The following is a 23,801-nucleotide window of genomic DNA, read 5'->3' as shown; positions in this document are numbered from 1 at the left end:
TCCTCCCCTTCTCTTTCTCCTAACCCCCTCTCCACTCACTGTCCCCCAACTCCCAATATGCTCAGGAGATCTTGTTCCTTTCCCCTTCTGTGAGGGACCTTGTATGAATCTTTTAGGTTCCTCCTTTTTTCCTAGTTTCTCTGGCAGAGTGAATTATAGGCTGGTGATCCTTTGCTCTATGTCTAAAATCCATATATAAGTGAGTACATACCATAGGTTTGAAGAGAAAACTGACTCTAGAGAAATGTCCATAGTCCTACAATGATAGGAGATGTCATTTTGTAAATATGTTTCTCATATTGGTTAATGAATAAAATACTGTTGGCCAATAGGAAAGCAAGATAGGCAGGACTAGGAGATGAGGAGAGAGGAAGTAGTAGGGAGGAGATTCAAGATGGAGGACGGAGAGAGAAAAACGCCAGCCCCTCTCTCTGGTAAAATGATACCATGTGAAAATACTTAGATTAATAGAAATGGGTTAATATTGAAGACAGAGCTAGCCAATAAGAAACTAGTAACTTGGCCTACAGCTTTATATCAAATAGAGCATCTCTGTGTTATTTGGGGCTCGAGCAGCAGTGCGACCAGGCCGGCGGAAAAACCTACTCACAACATTACAAGGATGACCCCAACTAACAATCTGAGCAACAGTGGAAAGTCTACTTTAAATGCCCTTCCCTGATAATGAGATTGATGACTAACTTACCTACCATCATAGAGCCCTCATCTAGTAGCTGATGGAAACAGAAGCAGATACCCACGGCTAAACACTGAGCTGAACTGGAATCCAGATGCAGACAGGGAGGAGTGATAAGAAAATGGGGACAAGACCAGGCTATAGAAGCCCATAGAGACAACTGACCTGAACAAGGGGGAGCTCATGGACCCTCAGACTGATAGCTAGAAAACCAGCATTGGACAGACTCAGACCCCCTGAACATGGGTCTCAATTAGAAGGCCTAGGCAGTCTAAGGCCCTGGTGCACGAAAGGACTTTGGGAGCACATTCCCCATGGAGGGATACTCCCTAACCTAGAGGCAGGAGGGAGGGCCTAGTCCCTACTCCAAATGACTTGACAGATTTTGTTGATCCCTCCTGGAAGGCATCACCCTCCCTGTGGACTGGGGGAGGGGTAGAGGTGGGGGGTGAGAGGAAGGGAGGGAGAGTGAACTGGGATTGATATGTAAAATAAGAAAAAACATTTTAAAAGAAAATAAAATCACAATAAGGTTGAGGAAATACAGGAAAATACTTTCCAGTAAAACATGGGTTTTGTTCCCAGAAGCCACGTTCAAAGACTAAAAGAAGAGTAGGCTGATGACCTGAGTCTGACCCTGAGTGAAAGGAAAAAAACAAAAATTGTTCCCTGACCTCCACTTGCACAATGACACACACTCCCTTCGATAAATAATGTTTAAAAAAAATCACCGTGGTTCTCCATAAAATAAGATCTTAATATCTATATTACCATAGTTTATTTGGAAATATACAGATAAAATATGAAATGCTTATCTTCAAAAGTGGCAAAGTCAATACATTGTTATTAAATATTTTAATTAAAGAAATAAACCATAAAGCAGTATATTCTTTCTCCGTCAAAATGTAGCTAACATAAATAAAGATAATAACCAACAATAGTTATTGGTTTGATTATGGCACACTTAGCCATGGCCTTTATTTGACCTGATTGTTTCGTGCACGGTATTAAACGTTTGCGAGCGGAGGACTTGACAAAATGTCAGAGAACTTGCCTAATATAATAGAGGCCCTGGGCTTGATCCCCAATGCTCAAAGGAAATAAAATGCTCTGGGGGTTCTTTGATGCCTGGGTACCAGGTCTGTGAGCCTTACTTATTCCGTCTCTCCTCAGTGTTGATGATGAAGCCTTGCATGGCATCCTTGACTCTTGCTTGTACAAGACTGTCAAAGTACTTGCGGTCATTGTGCTCAATCCAGTCAGCTCTCAGGCGATCCTGCTCATTGGACTTAATGGAAGCCAAAGTAGTATGGTACTTGTGGTAGCTGCGCTGGATTCTTTTCAGATGTTGCTCAGCCCTTTGAGCCTTGGGAGGCTTGGCCCTCTAAAAACAAAGGACAGCTGTCACAATAAGCAAAAATCAAAAGACTGACTGTGGAAAGAAAAAAATGTGTGTGTGCTATTACAACCAAAAGCATCTAAAACTTAGGTGTGTACACACACACACACACACACACACACACACACACACACACACACACACAGTCTTGCTGTTACAACCAAAAGCAGCTTAAGCCTCTAATGGCTAACTTGTTTGGTTCCCTGAGTTTGATATTCATCAAATCAGCCTCAAGTATGGAGTCTTTGGCTTCTAATGGCATGCATCCTGAAAACCTATTGTAAACAGGAGATACTGTTAGTAAAAATGCATTTAACACACACCAAGCATAACAAACACAAACATATCTATCATTTGGCCTCACGCTCTCGCCTAAGCCTGATGTAAGTTTAACCTCACTGTCCTGGCCAAGACCCTGAGAGTAACCTTACTTTATATTGCTAGTCCATGAAAAGATCCAAATTCACATTTTAAAGTACAACATACTGAATGCCTATCATTTTTGCACCATCATAAAAAAGTAAGTCAAATCATGAGTTATAGATCATCTAATTTCCTTAAAAGGTCCTTTGATTAAAAGTAAATATAATTATTAAAATTAAAATTTGAACAGATTTTTGCAACACTTTCTTCATATTCCCACCAGGTCAACACATACCTCAGTCCTCACCAGAAACTTCTATTTTTAGTAGGTGGTGATTAACCCTAACAACCACAATGGGCCAAAGTACATAGAATAATAGCCCACAGGATGCTCCAAAGGAAACATAAATACTGTACCCCAGTCCCCCACCCACTCTCAAGGCTCAGAGATCATTGCAGAACAGCCAGGAGTGGCAATGACAAAAAAAAAAAAAAAAAAAAAAAAAAAATCTTCTGGACACAGGAGGGCAGCTGCACATATGAACTCACAGTGATTGCAACAGCACAAAACCTTTGCAAGCCCCAGCCAGACAGCATCCCAGCATGGAGAGGGAGGCTGGGCAAACAATCCAATCAGTAGCTATGGAGTGAATGGCAACAACTGTTAGCTGCTGAGAGAGAGTTGGTTTTCTCTCAGAGTGTATCCCCTGGTAAGTTGACCACACTCAGCAGAAGACCACACATCCAAGCATATGGGGGCAGCATAAACTGGTCTTAAAGGGTTAAAAAAAGAAAAAGGATTCAAGTTGGGTGGGTATGAAAGGAAGGGTGGATATGAGAAGAGTTTGGGTAAATACAAGCAAAACAGGCATGGAACTGGAAACTCTCAAAGAACTAATATGGATGGATGGACAGGCAGACAGACAGGCAGACCGATAAAAATTTAACAGACCAGGTTCTAGAAATGATTTAGTCAACCAGACATGTAAGTGCTATGCTCAACATGCTTTAAATAGGATGGGCCTGGATAGTAAGAGTTAGGGGCTTTCTCAAACCTGCTCTTGTGACCTACTGTCCAAACATGGTTTCTAACCAGTTATTAGCATCAAAATACTTTCAACGAAAAAAAAAAAGGAAAGAACGATGAAGGAGGGGGCTGATTTGCTTCATTTTTAAAAGTTTGAATGCAAGGCCTATGCCATGGACAATGCTGGCACAGTTTCAATTTCTTTAAATGTATGCTTATTGCATAATGGGCACTCAAAAGTTGGACATGTGTGCACATTTTGACTATATATCAACACATTAAATGAAATCTCCTTGACTATATCTTTATCATTTCTGTATTGCTAGCGCTGAGCACACTCTTCCCAGAATTAGCCTCTCAATATGAATGAGCAAGCGTTTCTGGATGGTCTTGATACAGTGTCCGTACCTCCTGGTGCCACCAAGAAATCAATAGTCTTGAACTTGGTGTTTTCAGCAGTGGTTTTATCAAGTCATCCTTGGGTGAATTGTGGCAGGTCAGTGCTCATTCATAATAATAAACCCAGAAGGCACAAGGCAGATTCTTCTGCTGAATTACATTTAGAACATCAGTGCCAAGATTACCGGATACTGGGTTTGATATTTGTAGTAAAGCACTTGGAGGAAACAAACAAACACAGCATCCAAACACAAACAGATGGAATGTTTCAGACTTGGGGGTACACAAAAGGGTACCTGGATGCAGCTGAAACATCCTGTGAAATGGGAGACCCAAGAGCAGGAAGTGTATCATGAGAAGCAAATCCACATCAAAATTATTTGGAGTCTAGAGTCATCCAATTAAGCTACTGTTCGTGAACATTCCTGGTATGTTATGAGCACACATTCTGTAACAGTGAAGTAGGGCAGGGTCTCTTTGGCAGGGGACACAGGAAGCCTTTAGGCTTCTGATTGTGGGCTGAGTACAACACACAGGCCAACTACAAGAAATTGTTGCCAGTTGTCAGGACAGGAATCAAGACTCAGGATACACTGACAAAAGAGAGGAACAAGGGAAAGAGTTGGTGAGAAACAGCATGAGTGGTAGCTACACCTGGAAGCCCTGTAAGACAGTGTCATGTAGCTCAGGCTGGCTCAGACTCTCTCTTTAAGATCTTCTGCCTCTATCTCCCAAGTGTTGTAGTTACAGACTTGGGTCACCACATCTAGCTGAGTCCCCAGTTTCTGGATGATCAAGGTGGGACCTTGAGTTATCTAAAAAAGGAATAGAGATGCTAGTTGAGGAACAGGTTTGTCACTGACCAAAATCCACACTGTTCAATAGAAATATAATGCAAAACAGACACTAAGTTTTTCTTGTAAATGAATTAGTTCAGTGAAAATAGGAAATTACTTTTGATAACATATTTCTCCAGTATACCCAGAACACTATCTTTTCAATGAGTGATTCAGCATTTTCAACACATTTCCAGAAGTGGAAAGTTACGTGTGGCCAGTAACTACAATAATGGACACTGATGCTCTGACCACACTAAAAGATGAGCAAAGAGGATTTGTGATGACCTAGGAAAGCCTTTGCTACCATAACATCTCAGGTTCCTATTTTAAAGAACAATGGCTTTATCTGAGTTTGACTCTGAAAAGACTCTAGGGATTCTAGGTTTCAAGTCTAGGGTTTCTCCTTTGTCAAATAAGAAAAAGAAATGTGCTAGTGGCTCCTCACATGATTGCTTGTTCTTATTGCTTTTTCCTAGAGAATTTCTGAGGGTCCAAGCTTCACCAATTCTGATACCACTCATGTCTGTGTTTCTTATCACACACTTAGACACCAGAGAAGAAGAAATAACTCTGACTTCTTTTGGCTCCTATGTTTTTTCCTGTAAGAAGACAGAATTCAGTGGCCTGCTTCTGCTTTAGCAGTCTGGCTTTTTTTTTTTTTTTTTTTTTTTTTTCCTGTTCCTTATTGGTTATTGGCATAAATAATAGTCATCAACAAATGGCTTGGATCCCAAGTGCTGCATTGAGATATGTGATCCTAAAGTGTTCTGATTCTGTCCTTCATGAAGTTTTCTTGAGCCCTTAAAGCCCTTAGCAGTTTCCAGACTACTTTTTCCAAGTCCAGATCCTATAGTCCTTCAGCCTAGAGAAGAGGGAGGTCTGTAAGTGAACAAAAAATGTGGCACATGCCCTATGGACCATAACACAACTGTATTCTTGATTAGCCCAAATCTTTCTTCCTTCCACAAGTTGCCACCACAGAGAACATAACTTATTACCTGCCTTTAATGGCTTATTTAGGAGGAAGCTGTTTCTTTGCCTTGTGGATGGGGCTTTTAATGGAGGGGAACTCACTGGATTTGCCCCCTGTATATTCTTTAGCATTGCACACCCATTAGAGGTTCCAGCTAGGACTCTGAATTATGGCAGATTTTCTGGTGTGTAGAACTAGCTTGCAGGAATAAAGGAACCCAGATGCATGGATGAGGAGTGCCTGGATTCCTAGCAAAATGCATTAAACTACTTTCTTATGGGCTACCATTACTGGCCTACCCTAGGAGGCTGATTTCCGGTTTTTAGGGACACTTTTGTTCAACACACAGGGAACATTCCATTATCACACACAGCATTCAAAGCCCAATTCCCTTTCTATAGACTTTTCATAGGGTCACAACATCAACCCAAGTTTGTACCGTTGAACTGTAGCTGGCACAGATCCAGAATCTGCCTCTTGGCTCAGAACCCTTCCCACACCCATGCACATGCAAGGGGTCAGCCCTTTTCGTTTGGGGGAAAACACACACACACACACACACACACACACACACACACACACACACACACACAATTCCCAAGTAGTGATTGTAGCTGGAGGTAAGAGTGGAAAAGATTGGGTTGGGTATGGGCAGAATGATAGGAGAGCAACAACCTTTTCTTCCTCAAAACCCGCGGCATGAGGAACCTGCTTCCCAGGTGAAGGAACCCCGACAGGTCGGGCTCCACCCAGAGATTAAAAAAAAAAAAAAAAAAAAAAAGTTTTAAGTTTCCCCACGCAAACGTCCTATACTTACTATGATCACCGCCTTGGGAGTGGGACCCTTAAATTCTCTTGGGACAGTACCAAACCGCTGGCTGTACATTTTTAAGTCTGCTTGGGATGGTGACGACCAGGAACAGCAAAGTCCAGAGGAGTCTGCTTCCCAGACACAGAGGTCGGTTGCCATGGTGAGCCAACCCTCCCCGCGAGCTGCTAGTGAAGGTGGGCGGGTCAAGCGGAAGTGCCTGGTTACTGGCCCATAAGAGCACTCTGTTGTTATCACTCCGCCCAACCATTGCCCAAGCCCTGGCATCTACACCTCCACCCACCTCCATTATCTCCAGGGCTAGTCAGAAGGTGGGAGTGGGGAGGAACAAGGCCAACACACCTCTAACTGAAGGGTCAAAACACAATCCAGTGGGTTTTGCTAGTTATCTATCGCCTGTAACTGACCTAAAAGCATGAGAAAGGTTAGTGGGCTGTGAGTGGAAAGGTTAAAAATTTTCAACTACCTTAATCTTGATAGTGGTGATAATCACATGGCAACCTTATGCTTGGAGTCGTGTTTGGTTTTCTTACAATTTGCAAAGTATTTCCAGAAACAACCTTTGAGGCTGACAACAATCTTACAAGGTTGAAAGACCTGAAGGTATCATTAGCTTTATTTTACAGTGAAGTCCATTAAAACTCAAAGAGCTTAAGTGCTATATAGAGCCACACAACCCGTACTATCTGTGAACAGCATCTTCCCACTGCACTGAACAGAAAACAGGGCTTAGACTTTAGGTGAACACAGGAAACAAGCAGGTCAAATGTACTGGTGGGGCAGTAAGTAGTCTTAGAGGTTGAATACAATAAAGTCTTAATGGAGGCATCAGTGTGGACCTGGACTGTGGGTCACAAGGTCAGCTACTCAATCCTTGAACATCAGATCCCAGGCAAAACTGGCAACATAGTCCAGGGAAATGGATGGTCCTCAGCACACATGGGAACCAGAGCTGTAGTTCCCATTGGTAGTAAGATAGTTACAATGTTGAAGCTACTTTGGTACCCATTCTTAAGTGGTGGGCAGAAGAACAGAAAAGTAGATGGGGGAGGGGCAGTAACAAGGTCAGCCACTGACAGACACTAATAATCTGAATGTAACTCATGTGTATACCCTCTTAAGGTCGGTTTTCTTCAAATTTGCATGCTTAATTATTTGGAACCCAACCACTTCAGATGTTCTATACGGTACATCTCTAGATTTGGATTCCATTTCCTGAATTCCGGGTTCAGCTTTTCAGCCACAAAAGAATGTCTTTCTTCTCTTAATAATAATTGTTTTTCTCTCCTACAGTACTTCTTCTTTCAACTGCAGTTCAGTAAAATACTCATTTTCATTTACTGCTAACAGTTTATGTAGCCTGAAACAAACAAAAAAGAAAAAAATTTAGAGGATGTCTGGGTTTCCCGACAATGTCCGAGGGGCAGCTCCTTCATCTGAGTGGCTCTAAGTGCTGGCTTTTAGGCAGGTTCCCCTCACCCCCAGCACACATTCCACAGAAGGAAAGAAACCCCTCCAAGAGGGTTTGTGAAAGACACCAGAGATTGGGGCTGCCTGCCCCACACCCTTGAGATTTGTGTAGACAGAGGACCTGTTGGTGAGTTTGGGGCAGCCTGGGGAAACTGACCCTTGGAGACAGTCGGCTGCCTGCAGGCAGCTCAAAACCATCCTGAGCTCAGAGCACTGGGAAGGAGCAGCCTGGGAAGGAAACTCCCAGTTTAGACTTTCACCATCCTCTGAAGAGTGGAGCTGGCTTCTGTGTACACCAGGAGGTACTGCTGGTACAGGCTCTGTCCCAGGGTGCCTGGCACGTAAGCTACCCAATGGTCTTCTCAAACAGCCTAGGCCTGGAGGAACCTTAGCGGCTGCAAAGTAGATGAGTAGCACGCACATTACCTCAGCCTGCAATCACCCCAGTCTGAAGCCTAGAGAAATGACAAAACTGACCTTCATCTGGCCACCCACAATCCCAATTTTTCCACAGTAGTCAACACTGTTACCACCACCAAATAGTTCTCTAAGAAACAGTAACACATAAAACTGTTGGGCCCTACCCCTGGGGGATCTGCTGACCAGCTTGTTGATCAAGTGCTTATTGTGCTAGAACATCCTGCAACCCTCCTTCCTAGATGACCTGACAGTAAATTCCTCTTTCCACCCCCCAGCTGAGACGCCTCCTGCTTATCAGAACTGGAACTTCCAACCCTGGTTTTCCACTGTGCTGTAAGCCTGTATATAAGGCTCCCCTGTTCCTTCAATAAACGGCATTCTCTTAGCATGAATGACCTGCTGTCTTATTTTCTTTTAAATCCTCAGCCCCTCGCCCGACCCATTGGGTAATGCAGTAGTGCAGGTGCTACAAAAAAAAAAAAAAAAAAAAAAAAAAAAAACAGTAAATAGAACAAGAAAATTGTTTTAAAATAATTTTAAAATAGAACAGCTTAGAAATAGAAATGATTAAGTTTCTAACTTCTATAGCATCTCAAAACCTCAAACAAGGGCTGGCTTCTCCATAGTATACTAGATCCTATATTTTGAGCATCAAGGTCCATAATAAACTGGAGATCTTTTTATCACCTGTGATATATATTGATGCAGTTTATAAAATTGCATTTCTGGATCATGGTATCATGTACAGTGATAACTATGGGCCAAGTTTTCAATAACTGGATGAGTGACACAGCTAACAGCTGAGACCAGCAAGACTGTTAGGGATGAGCTTGACAGGGTTTCCTTGCTTGCTGGGACCATCATGAAATCCATGGTCTTCAGCTTTACATTTTCAGCAATGTAGTTGTCGGTTATCCTTGGGTGGTGGTGAGACCTTTGGGAGCTGAATCATGGCAGGGTGGCTTTCTAACATGTCACCTTGACTAGACTATGCTTCCCAGAATCCTTCCCCATAGACTTCTAGTTAAGAAAATCCACAGAAACATTGTGGTTAGCAGAAGTGAAGCGGCAGCAGGCTGTTGGGAAGTTGGTGCAGGGATACCAGGCATGTTGCAGTTCACACAAGCAGTCATTAATCTGCTGTCTCACCTTGGTGTGGGGAAATAGCAAGTCCTGCAGCCAGGCCTTCAGCTGCTACTTCCCTGGACTCTTCCTTCAGCTTCTCTAGTTCCTAGGCCAGATGTTACTTCACTCTGATGAAGGACACTAGCTTCTTCTGCGAGACACAAATGTCATCGAAGCTGGAGGTGGTTAGACACTGACATAGTTCCAGGTCATCTTCTTGAATTTCAACTCTTGTTCTTGAGCTCCCATGTGTCCATCCACCTTCCCTTCCGACTGCCTCTCCTGAATACTTTAAGTTCCAGCATTACATACAAATGACAGCCTTAGAGGCTTCTGAACGATCTCCCAAAATTATGTAAAATGTCTCCCAAAACTCCCTTAAAACACATACACTATTCTTTGTTGTAGTGGTTCTGATTTTTGATCGCACCCTAGTCACATAGTGACCACAATCTTTGTTCACAGGTCAAATGCCAACCAGAGACATTGTTACCCTTAGAACACCAGCAGAATTGCCAGAATACTAGGGACAAGTGGTGTGCTCTAGAGGTTAAAAGCAATATGACTCCAGGACAGAAGTAGGCAAATCAGGGCAAAGGAAGAGTAGAAGCTGCCAAGAGCTGTGCCTTATAAGTTGGAAATAAGAAATGAGAAATCCACATCTGAAATCACCTAAAGCAGCAGGGCTGGGGCTAGGCTACAGCAAGCGGGCCACACAGGACACAAAGTATGACGAGGCGCTCAGTCCTGGCCCAGTAAAGCTGGCTAAGTAACCAATTATATTTCTTTTTGGCATTTAAGTATGGAAAGTGAGGTAAGGCTGAGCCAAGATCAGCCCATGGGCAGGACTCAGTACATAAGTTAATTCAGCCTCCTAACAAACATTTGAGCTAGGGGCAGGAAATAAACATAAAGGTCATCAGAGAAAAGATGCTGCCAGGAAAAGACGGTCCAGGCTGGCAGCTTTAGTTCCAAGTACTGCTCTGGCCAAAGTGAGACCACTTGGGCTCAAGCAAATTGTCAGCAGCAGTGGGGAAAAGCACAATTTCTGGGTTGAGGGATCCTATGCAGCATCTAGGGCCTTCAGGGAACCTAGATTCTAGATGAGCCAATGCCCTGACAAGAAGGTGACCCCATCCATCCATAGCCTCAGCATTCCCTAAACCACAATAGAGGCAAAAGTGTAAAGGATATCTTGCAGTGTTCATAGTGATCCACTGATATTTTCAAAGTCACTAAAACTGTTATTGTAATATACATTATTGCACAAAAGACTGCAGTTAACAGTTTAGTGGATTAAAGAACAAAGCTTTTTATAGCCTGGTGTATTTCTAGACTCTACCAACACTAGCTGTCTAACACTGGGTTCATCTCTTCTGAATCTGTTTACCCACCTGCAAAAGTGCACAGTTATCACTCAGGCTTCCTAAGGGCTACTGTGAGTGCTCAGGAAGTGGCTCCAAAAGAGGAGCACACCAAACAGCAATGCCTTCTCCTCCTTTATTCTGTAGCATCTGAATTGCTGTTTCCCTGAGAAAATGCTCAGACACACTGCCAGGTGTCATCCAGAAGCCACCAACCAAGTGTTAAGAAGATGGCTTTTTTGAATGGTTTGTAGTGGTTTCAATTATATCCTTCCCCTACCCCTACATCCAGCTTTTCATTGCACTGAGATCTTGGGAGGAGCAGATGTTCTTTCATCCTTCTACACTTTCTCTTGCTTTCCAGTTTGCTTCCTCTAAGCTTCAAGGACTGAGCAGCCTGTTCCTCGATTGTGCTTGTAGGTTTTTCTCTTAGGGTTGATTCACAAACAAACTCTGTAACCAGGCCAGGGCCCAGCACCTGGTAGATCAAGGTTCTTTCTCATAGAGCCGGTCTGCAAATATCACCTCCAGTCCTACAGTCAGCAGAAGCCTCCAGTCTACTGCATTTTAGCTTCAGGTTTTTTAAGGTCCTTGGACCTAGGGAAGAGGGAGCAGGTCTGTCTGTTGAATGAGGTTTGCCATGTATAAAAAAAGAGTATCACACAACCATTTCCTACTGTTCTGCATCTGCATCCATTTCTCCTAATTTACTTACAGTCACTTTCCTTTCTTCTACAGACTAGCAAAGTAAACAGTACAGAACTTATCTGTTAAGAGGGATCCTCTATCTCCTCATGGTAAGCCTTACAGCCTGCAGAATCATGGCTAATGGAAGTCCCTATCTGCCATACACCAGGCATGGTCTCTGCCATCTCCAGCTGCTATCTACAAGGTACTCTAGCAGGTTTCCTATCGATTAAAACTGATGTATGGGAACAATGGGATCCAGATAGTTGGCCTAGAAGATTTTTTTTTAACCTTGGGGGTGGGTCCTCCTCCTACTACAATGGCATCTCTCCTCACCTCTGTTACTAGACTTGGGGACAGTTCTACACAGTATCTGAAACGATAAACTCAACAGAAAAGGTTTGGGACACAAAGCCCAAATCTACCCACAGAGGCTACTCTAGGAAGTGGGGGATCCACTTGAGATCACACAGCTACACACAGACTCAGCCCACACAGCCACTTAAAGCCCAATCCCCTAATTCCACTGCTTGGGAAAGTCCAATGTCATCTGTGTGACACACATTCTTCCCATCATCAGAAACAGCTCACCCAATAATGAGCTCTTGGGGGCATCTAAGGCCTTCAAGATAATGAATGGTGATCTTCTGAATAAGAATGCTTATGTCAAGTCTGACTCTTAAAAGGAGAGCAGCCTCACTTTATCTGTCTTCTTTCTAGTCTCATCATGGTGCATCAACCCTTCTGTTCCTTTCCCAAGAGGAGAGCACTAGAATACCAACAGGCTGGATCTCAAAAGCAATCTTCACAGTGCAGCACAAAACACTACCTTACTGTTGCAGGCCTTTATGTCCCTCTGCACCTAATCAAACTGCTGACCCTAGGTTTAAATCTCAGGGCCCACATCTGGCTGGCAACCACCCCATCCCGACACCTAACTGAATGGGGCACACCTTGGCAACCAGGCTGCTGCATCCCGAAGGCGGGTTCCACCCAGGCTGAAAATCTCTGTGATCTAGGAAAGAATAATAACATTATGGGTCAACATGACAGGAGAGAAAGCAAGGTCAGGGTAGGGTGGGAACGTCCCCCAGCACTGACCACTGGTGTGCCAACCCCTCCTATCTCCTCCTCTGGGGTTGATGCAGAGACACAATCTTCTCTGTTTTCTCTATCCTCCTCAGGGCCAGGGGGCTCTTGTTTCACAGGTACAAGATCTGGGTCTACTACCTAGGAGAATGAGGAAGGGCTGTAGTTAAGACAGGGCCAGCCTGAGGCAAGTTTTTATTTTTGTTTTTAACTAGCCAACCCATTATGCAGACAGATCTCACTTTTATAACTAAGAAATGCCATCTCTCTGCTATTCCTCAACAATCTTCAGTCTCCTATGAGCTGGGCAGTATGGCAAGCAAACTTAGTTGCCTATGGAGAATAAGGCACCTGCTAGATGTGCTGGATAATTCAACAGATTGGTCATCATCAGCATACCATAGCTATTCAGTGCCACCATCATGGCTCACTATAATTCTGTTTATAGACCACCTGTATGGCACCCATAAGACACCCATTACCTCCCCAACCTTGCTAGGGCAGCCAGGCTGCATGGTGGATGGAGTCAGGAAGGCTGTGCCTGCTGCCCACTCCTCTGGAGCATCGGCCTTCTCTTGCTTCACCTGAGGCAAGGCCACAGCCCAACTCTGGGCAGAGCACTGGGCCTCCTGCATAAGAAAGGAGGGCAACAGACTTGGTCTCAGCTCCATGGCACAAAGCTGGGTGGGGCCTAGAAGAGTGGGGCGAGGGGAGATCCTTACCTGTAATGGAGCTTCTGAGGAAGCTGCAGCAGGGCCAGGCACCTGCAAAGGACTGCTGGCACCTTCTCGTAAAAACACAAGGTCTGTGTCAGGTGGGGGCAGCACAGAGTCTCCACCTGCTCGCTGCCTGGCTGAAACCTGGGCAGGGCCTGGTGGGGCTGTACGAGCAGGCAAAGGTGCTTTTAAGGAAGGGCTCGCATGCATTTGTCCAGAAGAACGGGGCCTCCTTCGACAACGGTGATGTGGAGGTGATACTGTTCCCTCCTCAGACCCTGACCCAGTACTGGGCAGCAGCCGCTTCTGTGAGAAAAAGATTGAGTGCTGTGGTCACCCTGGTGCCATCCAACTTTCCCCACCCTGCCCTACTCAATGTGCCTGCTAATGTCCCATCAGAGACCCTGCTGCTAACATGAGCTCTCATCACTGAGCCTGCTAATCAATCTCCTGTTAGCAATGGCAGGAGAGCTGGACTCACCCCAACACACTATCTGCAAATTCTCAACGGGAATCACTACACCACCCACCCATCTACCAGGCCTGCCCACCACTCCCAAACACGGGGTGGGCCAGGCCCAATCTAGCCCAATCCGCCTAACCCTTCCTGCCCCACCCACCATGGCAAATTGCAGGCACTGGCGCCAACGACACTTCTGGCGCTTCTGGTTGCTGCCCCCGAATTTGGGCTTGTCGCAGCAGAAATCGCAGTGGCCACAGTCCATTCGCCGTAGGCAGGCTGCACAGGCCCCGCACTTGCGGTTCTGCCGGTGATTCGTGTAGTGCTGCTGGGGTGGAGGGGAATGGTGCTACTGTCACTAAGACTAGGAGAGGCCATCCTCAGCACCCACTTCAGTGCCATTCCTGGTACTCCTCAAGCCCTGGAGGAGCTAGCTACACATGAGGCTCAGCCTGCAACCTCTCCTCAGCATTTGCGATGGCAAAATAAGCCACAATCACTATGCCTGCTGGCCTCCAAGACCATTAGGATTGAGACTGCATCATTACTGTATCACAGAGCACCTGCTATCAGGACAATGTCTTTGGTCCTCACCTCCATCAGGACTTGGCTGACCTTCCATTAGTCCTCATCACTGCCAGCTGGGTTGACTAGTTACTCTACACAAACGTATTTACCTGCACCCTTATGTCACCATTCAGCATGTTTGTCATGCACCAGACATTGATGTTGGATCACCTGACAGTAAGCACCACACTGCTAACCCCTTCTTCCCCAGTAATTGCTTATCCACCTTGGTACAAACTATTACTCCCTACTAGTCCCATTACAGCATCTGCTTCCTTGGGGTTACAGAAGCATCAGGAGTGTCTAGGTTTATCCAGGTAAGGTGGGGCCACTCACTAGCTCGTCCTCGTCTACACAGTAATAGATGAACTCAGCAGGTGATGTGGGCGCTAGGTCGCTGATGTGCTGCAGAGGCAAATGTGCTGGGGTCAGGGCAGGTGCTGAGTGAGTTTAGGGTTGTGCCTTCCCCCTGCCCACCAGGGCCTTACCAGCTCCGTGGGCTGTGGGCGCTGGGATGCAGGAAGTGGAGGCAGTGGCTGAGCTTGGGAGTCATTCTGGGCAGCCACCTTCGAGCCACTCTTACGACACTTATGTTTACCCTAGAAGTCAAAAACCAGCTAAGGCTTGGTGGTACCAGGTAGACACTGGACCCCCAGGGAGTGCAGAAAGCATGCATTGACTGGTCAGGTGAAATGTGTGGTCAGACACTCACAGTGGGGGCAACCACAACCTGGGGAGGGTGTCGGTGACATCCTTGAGGGTGGTCACGGAAGCGATGAGCAAAGTGCTGGCAGAGAAAGGCAGGTAGGCAGAACCAAGGAGGTGAGCATGGGACGGAAAAGAAAACAAGACATGAGGCAGGCAAAGCCAGATTGGGTGGAAGCAATAGCAGTGTATGATCCCTGGCCCAGCCTTTGCTCCAGCAGCAGTGATCGCTGAGCTGACTCACCCAAAAGCAGCGGCGCTGCATACACCTCCACTGGCGCTTGACACCAGGGCGGGAAGGGCGAAGGCAGACACGGCAACAGCCACAGTCTTCTTGGGTCTGACAACCCCGACACACTCCACACCCTCGGCTCTGTGTGGGGAGGTGGGAACAGAGTTGTGACTGGTGGAGTCAGGGCCTAGAAGGCCAGGGACTGAGGAGAGCCTTGGCCCACCTCATCTAACTGACTCACCTTCTCCACAATCCGTAGGCAGCGTCTCTGCTCACACTTGCAGAAGAGTCCTGATGCCACATCATGGGGTAGCTGCAGACGGCAGATGGAGCAAGTCCCACAGTCTTCTTTTACCAGGCAAGCTGTACACTCTCCACAGCCAACTCTCTGTCAGATATGGATGGGGTAAGATTAGAAGTCTAGGTAGGGGACTCGAGGACCACTATCCTTCCAAATGTTACCCATGCTTAATAGTCTCCCATTAGCTTCCTTACTATAGCTAATAAACTAGTGACTAGCTTATCAATACCAAGGCCACTACTATGCCTTCTACCAGTACTCTGTTAAATTAATCCCTGTGTTTACTGATAACCCATTAATTCCCATTATTGCATCTACAAACAAACCAACAGCCAGGTCTCAATTTAAAAAAAAACAACGAAAACAAAAACACCAACCCATCATGCCTTGTAGGCCTGTCATGACTCCGAACCCTCCATTAATGCTAGGACACTCTGCTCTCCTGTAGGCTGCAAAAAACAAACTGTTCTTACCCTAAACATTCTCTGTTCTCGGTTGAAGGCAATTCTCTGTGCTGATGAAAGAAGAAGAATAGTGAGAAAGGAAAAGGAAGCAACAGACACAGACACACAGCTTCAGCTACTTCCTTGACCCTGACTCTCACCATTCTACCTATGCCAGTAGAGTGGGATCCCAGGCGGATTCCACATACACCCAAAGCCTCTGTCCTGACCTGTACCATACAACCTCCAGTTTAGCCTGGCACTGGGTCTAATATGTGGCCTGTCTCCTAATCCCTAGGGTCTGTCTTACCTCGGCAGTCTTTGCACAATGCCTTGAGCCTCTGCCTTTTGATATCCCATGAGAAGTGGATTCCACAATTTTCACAGCACCTAAAACGAAAAGAGCAGAACCATGTACTCACAATCCCAAGCCTCAGTAACCTGGCTCACCTTAAGCCAACACTCACCCAGGAGCAGGTAATGAAGCTGGAGCTGTACCAGTGCCAGTGCCAGTGCCAGCCTTATTCCCATCCCGTTGGGTCTCTTTCCTGACCTCACTCTTCTGGGGTCCAACCTGACATTTCTTAGCCTTGGCTGGTGTAGAAGGCTGCTGCTGCTGCTTCTTCTTATTCTTATTCTTCTTCTTCTTGCTGGGGACAGCCACAGGATGGGTCTAGAGATGAAGACAGGGAGTGTGGATCAGCACATGGGTATCATGTGACACAGTTACCCTGGCATAGACACTGACATTGGGAAGTACCTTGGGAGCTGGATAGCACAAGATGCCTTGTCTGAAGTCAAAGAGGGTAAGATCACACGCAGGGCCGAGGTATCGAGTCAGCTCAACTTTGCTTCGGATCTTATCTCCTGTGGGGCTGAGAGTGAACCACAATGAGTTGGCCCAAGAGGGAGCTAATGTCATGCCACCTACACAACATACCCACAGATCTGGTGATCCCCTCACAGCCTGTGAGCCCCACCCAAGTCCTACCTCTGTATAAGTAACAGGAATACAAGATATGAATATAAATACCAGCATGCATACAAATGTTAATAAATAATTCAGCTGTGAACCTCATTTTGATCCACGCCATCACATATTCTATAATAATCCCATAAAATTATAATAAGGGGAAATTCTAACATCTGGCAATACTGTAATAATTTTAATGTCACCACACACAACGTTATACACGCATCTGTAGTGGGGTTATTGTAAACAAACCTAGTGTAATACCTATAGCACATCGACATATAGTAATACTTGATTAATAATAATTACAATCACTGGTTTATGAACTTAATGTGTTTTATCATTTTAGAGTCCTACATATGAAAAGAGTTAATGTACTGTGAAGCTGCAATGTTAGACTAATAGTAATCTCATACAATTAAATAATTACCGCTTTTCTTGACTTCCTAATTCTCTTTTGTGTTTGATTTAATCTTGGAAGTTGTCTTTGTGGGGCTGCAATCAGAACCAGCTGAGCAGCCCCAAGTTCATACCTGAGTGGGGGTGTATGGATGAGGGAAAGGCTAGCTATAGACGATAAAGAAAAGACAGAGACACAGAATAAAATCAGGAGGGCAGATCCAGTTAATACTGAAATGCCACCAGTTTATTTTTCACCACTCTTATATACACCTTATCCAAAAAGGGAAACATGGTATTATGTATATAATACAACAAACAGATTTATCTTCCTCCTTTCTCTAAGGGTTCAGGAACCACACCTCAAATACAACTTCTTGTTCCCTAGCCTTTAGGCTCAGGAGTAGCCACACTTCAGACCAGGTCTGTTGTTATTTAGAATGAGACAGACAAGTCCAACATCAAACACCCTACTGTAGCTACACCTTTGACCTTTAGGTCTTATGACTTGCTGAGGACAGTTTTGAACTCTCTGCCCTTGAGCCAAAATGGTATGCAGCCATCTTTATGGGCACCAACAGATTATTAGTAACCTAATATAATTAAGTGATTACTGCTTCTCTTGACTTCCTAATTCTCTCTTGTGTTTGATTTAATCTCGGAATTTTTATTCAGTGGAGGAGCATATTCTATACCATATACAGTTATGTGGTATCCAATGATGTTCTCATCAATAACCAACTGCATATACATGACATTCCCTAAGATTATATTGTCTAATGACATCACATTCTAGCTGTATAATCTATGAATTTAACATGAAAAATCATTAAATAACATGTGTTTCAGAATGTATCAATACCAGTAAGCAATGTATGACCATATGAATATTTAACTTAGATGTATAGTGTAATATATACATCACCTGAGTTTGTGTATTTCTCAGACTGTATTACTATTGGCAACTGTATATAGACACATAAACAGGCAAGACACTGTGCACATGCCTTTAATCCCAGTACTGGGGAGGCAAAAGCGGGTGGGTGGATCTCTGAGTTTAAGGCCAGCTTCGTCTATACAATCAGTTCCAGTATAGCCAGGGCTCTGTAGAGAGAGACCCTGCTCTAAAATAAATAAAAATGAAGACACATAAACATCCTTATAAGATGTAACACCATTAGTGTTGAAAATGAATAAAACTCAACATAAAATACTTACTAAGTGCGTAACATATAAATATGCTCTTTTGGTTTGCTTTACTTTGAGATGGGGATATCACTTTAATCCAAAGGGCTTTGAAACTAGTATATAAAGAAAGATGACCTAGAACTTTGGATACTCCTGCCTCTTCCATCCCAGTGCTAAGGTTTCAGAAGTGTACCATCACACTTAGTTTAGGTAGTGCTGGAAATCAAACTCAAGGCTCCATGAACACTAGACAAGTACCCAGTACTTAAATGTTATGCATTACATACCGAATGCATGATCATAAAAGCTTATAACAAAACTATGTTTTAAAACATCAAAATGAAACTATATTCAATACAAAGTATAAGCAGTTAATGTTGAGGGATGACACTCCAGGTCTTTTCACTTCTGCAAGCGTCATCAGAGGTATTCATTATCTCCTGAAATAACAAACTACCTTCTCACTGTTTGCAAAAACAGGTAACTTTTGAAAAAGTCCCCTTTCAGGGGTGCTTATCATACTGATACTTGATTATCTAAACTCAAATACACAGGCTGCCTTTCCTATATACAGTGCAGCACATATGCTAATTAGCCCTTTCCATGTCATCCTATGGGAATTGGGATTCTGGGATATGTTAAAAACAGATATTTTAGATTCTGATACTACTGTGAGAAATTTTATTATCTCTGATCCAGAAGTATCACTTCCTACCAGCATCCACAAAACTAACAAACCCATTTACTAGTCTGATAAATACATATCTTTTGCCAATTACTTTTACGTTTTGAAATTTTCATATGTGAAGAAAGTTAAAAACATAATGAGAAATATCTGAAATTTTATGATATTCTACCAGGGAAATGACAACTTAGATAAACAGGAAGGGTATAGAAATGTTAGTAGCTGTATCAAGAATACCTGCTTGTCTGTGGGAGCCCACAGTGACTCTATTCCATCTTGATTTAAGGCCACAGATTTCAAGCCTGTTCTTGCTCCTCATGGCCAAATAACAGGATGTTTGACCAAAGGTGTGGTTACTTGATGTTTTGAGAATTAAGGAGATGATTATGCTTGTCTTTTCCTTGAACCATGGTTAAGGAAGTCTTTTGCCCTCCCCTTTTGTTTTGGGTATAAAATGACTATGAGAAAAAATTCTGGGCTGTTGCAATATTCACTGAAAGCCCTCCGGACTCTATCCTGTCTTTTGTCTCTTTCTAAATCCTCACTCTCCTTTTCAGGGACTTTTGACAGGTCGGCTGGCCACAACACTTAGGAATTTTAATGTTAATGTATTTATCGTCAATTCTCATTATATGTAGTAATTATGTATTATGAAGTTCTTGAATTCATGCAACAAGGTTCTTGTTGGTCCTACAGGAAATACACAGGTGAGTTCCAGCAAGCCTGTCACATTTTCAACAGCTGATCAATCATAGTCTTGTTTTATATGTTTCTGTTTAAAGACCCTGTAACATTTATTTCTTATAAATGACTTCATGATTGGTTAATAACTAAGGGCCACACTGGCTTCAGGGGATGTTTTGTCTAGGTTTATCTGCCAGTGTTTTAGTCTTGTTTTTCTGATATACAGAATGTACATCCCAAGTTTAATGTTTTTCATACCATATCACCTTCTGAAACATGCAAGTCAGACAGAAATAGCTAAAATGGTTTACATTTTCCTAATGCTGACCAATATGACTTTGGCTTTCTTCATAACAATGATGTTCATTATGCTTTACTGTCCATCAGTTCATGAATCTACAGATTTAGCTGCTTTCCCAACTTCTCTGAGCATCATCAAGTACTACATATGTTAATTTTTGTTCTTTCCAGAGCAGCCTTATACACGTCTCAGCAAGTTTCCTCTTCTCTTTCGGGATGTACCATTTCTGATTCTTTAACATTGTAACTCAAGCAGATAGTACATGCAATTCATGGAAGAAGCTTATCTGACAAGGAGAAAAAGCACATGCCTTCTTCTTGCACTCAGAATACTAGAAGACACTTCAGCACTTTATTTGGGAGATTTTTTTAAACAACAAATTTGGCAACAAAAATATGGCACTAAATAGATCATGGAAAGGATGCTCGATTTGAAACAAAAAGTTCTTGTTCAGCTTACTGGGAATGCAAGCACTAGACAATTCAAATTTCTGGCTGCCCCATGCATGTCTGTGAATAATCACAAATGCACTGTGAATATTGACTTTGGTCAAATAAACTTTATTAAGAATGGGTGATTATGAAAACACAAAACTTTTAATAAAGGACTGACTATGTGCACAATTTTAACTTCATCCATAGATTTAAACAAACCTGTTTAATTACTAACAACGTAGTTAGTAACGACTCCATTGAACACTGTCCACAACCCTCCCATTACCTCTGATAATAGATGTCTGAGCGTCCACAAGAGGCCCCTGATTTTCGAAAGGCCTCACGTCGCTTCCAACCAGGGCCCAGGGCTGGGCAGTCCTGCCAGTCCTCAGCCATAGGTACTTCAGAAATGAAGAAACGCCTAGGAGGACTGGAAGTAGGTAAGGTATGGAAGAAATTAGTGGCAACCTGTTTCCAGGCCATAAAAGTCAGGTGTTGACTTTAATACTTGCCCTAGACAAGTGTAAGTATTTGCTTGCCATCCCTCCTCTTTGTCACCCTCCAAACATATATACTACAATCTGGTCCCTATGCCTCTTGTCCTCAGCCCCCTACTTCAATTTAACTTAATCTACATTTTTCTTGATCTGAGCTTCCAATATCTTTCAGTGTTTCAGCTGCATTTATATGCATGAGTGCTCAACTCCTCCATATATCAGTCCTCTCATTTCTTTTCATTCCTCAGCCTGCAATCTCCCCTCAAGTCCAAGAGCTCTCCCCAAAACTGATCTTCCCTCATTTTTCTGGCCCCACAATTCCTTTCCAGCCTCATCCCTCACCGCTACAGCCAGCGTTTGCTACTCCATTTCTCTTATCCTGTGAAAACTTCCTTGTTCCTGCCTCTCAATTTCTGTTTCTGATCGGGGACAATACCACCCGTGTCAGTCTTCTGACATTCCTCTTTTCGTCCTCCACGAGTCTCTAGTCCCTCATAATTCTAACGCTGGTATTTCTCCTGTGACCTGTCTCAGGCCCCGTGTTCTCACTATCAGCGTTGGGTTCCCCGTCCTATCCCGTTAACATGGAGGCCTGACGTCTCTCTGAACGTTCTGATTTCTTCCATTCCTCTCCATCCTCGTCCCAGAACCTCGACATTGCTGTCAAGGCCGTGAACCACATACATCCCTTCCCTTCCTGCCCTCTGTCCAGTTTCCCCAGTGCTCTTTCAATTCACAGAAGACGCCATTCCTCCTCCTAGCCTCAGGGCCCTTCGTGTCTCCCCGCCCGTTCGGAGCCTCAATTCCTCCCCAGCTCCTCCTGAGCTCCCAACACTTCCACGCCCACGGCTGTCTCACCAGCAGGACAGGAGGCCCTTAGCTTCCACCGCGCTAGGCCCGTGGACCCATGGGGACGATCCCGCCCCGGGCGCCCCGCCTGGTCCACTCTTCCTCCTCCTCCTCCAACGCAGGCTCCACCAAAGCACTAGTTTTGTAGCCTCTGCGGCCGTTGATTACTCCCGGAACCGGAAACCCACGGGCCGCCTTTTGGGCTCCGAACAGGACCCACACCTGTGTGCAGTCTTGACAAGCCTGCCCTGAGTGGGGAGGCTCCAGCGCTTGCGTACTGTGACTTTCCAGGGGCGCGCGGGTTTTCCAGGGATCTGCTACGCCTGCGCGCTGACAACATCCGCATCCCCGCACAGCCTGTGCGCCTGCGCTCCTAGCTTTCCAAGTCAGTGCTCCTTTTCCACTCTGCTTGTCCTGTGAGGGTCGGTGATGTCCGGTCCCAACACAAGGGGGAGTGGACACCCTGGCCAGCTCAGCCGGCTCTTATTTTTCTTTTGTCTCCACAAGTATCAGGCTCACGATCACCGAGCTTGTGTTGTTGTGCCTACCGGGTTTCCTCTACCTTCAAGGAAGTACTCCCAATTGTAAAAGCAAAAGGTTTTTATTGCTGAGAACCTGCTGGGACCTCACTCATCAGAAGAGTAAGGTGCCCGCTTAAAATTGTGAAGCGTTTTTAAGGTTTCCAATAGAGTACAAAATGTTTACAAGGCGGGATTGTTTAGTACACCTGCAAAGTTAGGGGGTTTCCTTCTCTAGGACCAGCAGGCTCAGTGGCCTTGTCCTTAAGATAATGGGGGGGGGGGGTGCAGGGAGAATGTACTCTCCAGTCAGGGAGTTATCTATAGCTATTGGCAGAAGCACTTGCTCTCACTGGTTTTCTCTTGTTGCCATGAGTCCTGCATTTTTAGTTACTAATTTTCGCTCACATTCCCCCCTTTGCTATGAACTTTAGAGGCCCAATCTTGGGTCTCTAGTAGTTAAAAGACTTCTGGTGGGTTTTAGGGTACAGGTTGGTCATTTTGTCCCCTATATATGATAGCCTCTCAACCAGGGAAAGGGGCGACATATTCTTTCTTGTGCTACTTCCTGCTGACTTTTGGGGTGTTGTCTGGGGCTCTAGAAGGCTGAAATGCTAGTCAAAGGTAAAAAGAAAAGGTGGGGGGATTTAGGAAATGGAACATTTATCAGAGGCATTAGTTCGTAGACTCTTCTGAAGATTCACATCGGCTGAGCTGGTTCACATCCACAGCAAGTCTGGGGCTAGCAGTCTTTTGGAGGAGGCTGTAGTTAGTAACTGATGCTCACAACTAAAAGGTTAAAACTTGTAACACTGAGAATTGATACATAAATTTAACAGTCATCCAGGTAATAATGGTTTTAAAAACATAAAGGGTACTTTATTTTTGATATTATAAAAAGATGTTAGTAGCCATCCTTATAAATAAACTGTTGGTTATAGTCAAGGTAAGTATTAATAATTAATAATGGAGATAAACCTTACTCAGTCACCTGTATATGTTTTTAAAGGTTAAGCTTAAAACAAGTAACCAAAAACAAAGTTGTCTGTTTAGATCTACCTAGGCAGACTTCTAATACTACAGAGATCTACAGAATATGGCATTTACAATGTTAACTTAAAAGCTTATATCAGAGAATCCCAGATCCTGACAGTAACCTAAGGTCTCT

At 44.3% G+C, this 23,801-nt stretch overlaps 2 protein-coding genes across 37 annotated transcripts in view; both read right to left on the bottom strand.

Moving 5' to 3' along the window:
* Cfap53 (cilia and flagella associated protein 53) overlaps nt 1-6,626 on the bottom strand; it is a 43,965-nt gene extending 37,339 nt beyond the window's left edge. The window contains exons 1-2 of the mRNA XM_051201259.1: nt 6,515-6,626; nt 1,852-2,081 (exon numbers count right to left, since the gene is read on the bottom strand). Of these exons, the coding sequence (XP_051057216.1) occupies nt 1,852-2,081; nt 6,515-6,583 (299 nt within the window). The 5' untranslated portion in view covers nt 6,584-6,626. The remainder of the gene's footprint in view (nt 1-1,851; nt 2,082-6,514) is intronic.
* Nucleotides 6,627-7,114: 488 nt separating this feature from the next.
* On the bottom strand, nt 7,115-22,412 carry Mbd1 (methyl-CpG binding domain protein 1). 36 transcript variants are annotated; one of them, XR_007835576.1, is made up of 18 exons: nt 22,125-22,411; nt 21,056-21,190; nt 16,866-16,980; nt 16,573-16,778; nt 16,416-16,495; nt 16,136-16,176; nt 15,603-15,749; nt 15,374-15,502; nt 15,137-15,211; nt 14,913-15,023; nt 14,761-14,829; nt 14,018-14,185; nt 13,404-13,703; nt 13,164-13,310; nt 12,694-12,822; nt 12,546-12,607; nt 9,104-11,502; nt 7,115-7,886 (listed from the first exon to the last, which is right to left on the bottom strand). XR_007835576.1 is itself a non-coding variant. In XM_051201222.1 (17 exons), the coding sequence occupies exons 2-17, from the start codon at nt 21,163-21,165 to the stop codon at nt 7,814-7,816; spliced, it is 1,962 nt and encodes a 653-aa protein (XP_051057179.1). In that variant the 5' UTR covers nt 21,166-21,190; nt 22,125-22,411; the 3' UTR covers nt 7,115-7,813. The 36 variants fall into 36 exon arrangements, 31 of the variants coding, with proteins under 31 accessions (XP_051057179.1, XP_051057180.1, XP_051057181.1 ...); XR_007835577.1 differs by having other exon boundaries at nt 7,115-8,882; nt 9,566-11,502; XR_007835578.1 differs by having other exon boundaries at nt 9,566-11,502.
* Nucleotides 22,413-23,801: the final 1,389 nt, after the last annotated feature.

This window comes from Phodopus roborovskii, unplaced genomic scaffold (genome assembly GCF_943737965.1).
Source record: "Phodopus roborovskii unplaced genomic scaffold, PHOROB, whole genome shotgun sequence".
In the NCBI taxonomy this organism is placed as follows: Eukaryota; Metazoa; Chordata; class Mammalia; order Rodentia; family Cricetidae; genus Phodopus; species Phodopus roborovskii.
The sequence above is the reverse complement of the archived record's forward strand: the minus strand, read 5'-3'. Positions and strand labels throughout refer to the sequence as shown.

Bases quoted from the DNA above. Each gene is read 5' to 3' on its own strand.
- Mbd1 (XM_051201222.1), bottom strand. From the start codon at position 21,165: ATGGCTGAGGACTGGCAGGACTGCCCAGCCCTGGGCCCTGGTTGGAAG. The intron at 16,779-16,865 runs GTACTTCCCAAT...CTTCATCTCTAG, and splicing joins TGTGCTATCCAGCTCCCAAG to ACCCATCCTGTGGCTGTCCC. The intron at 13,311-13,403 runs GTAAGGATCTCC...TTTCTTATGCAG, and splicing joins CCTCAGAAGCTCCATTACAG to GAGGCCCAGTGCTCTGCCCA.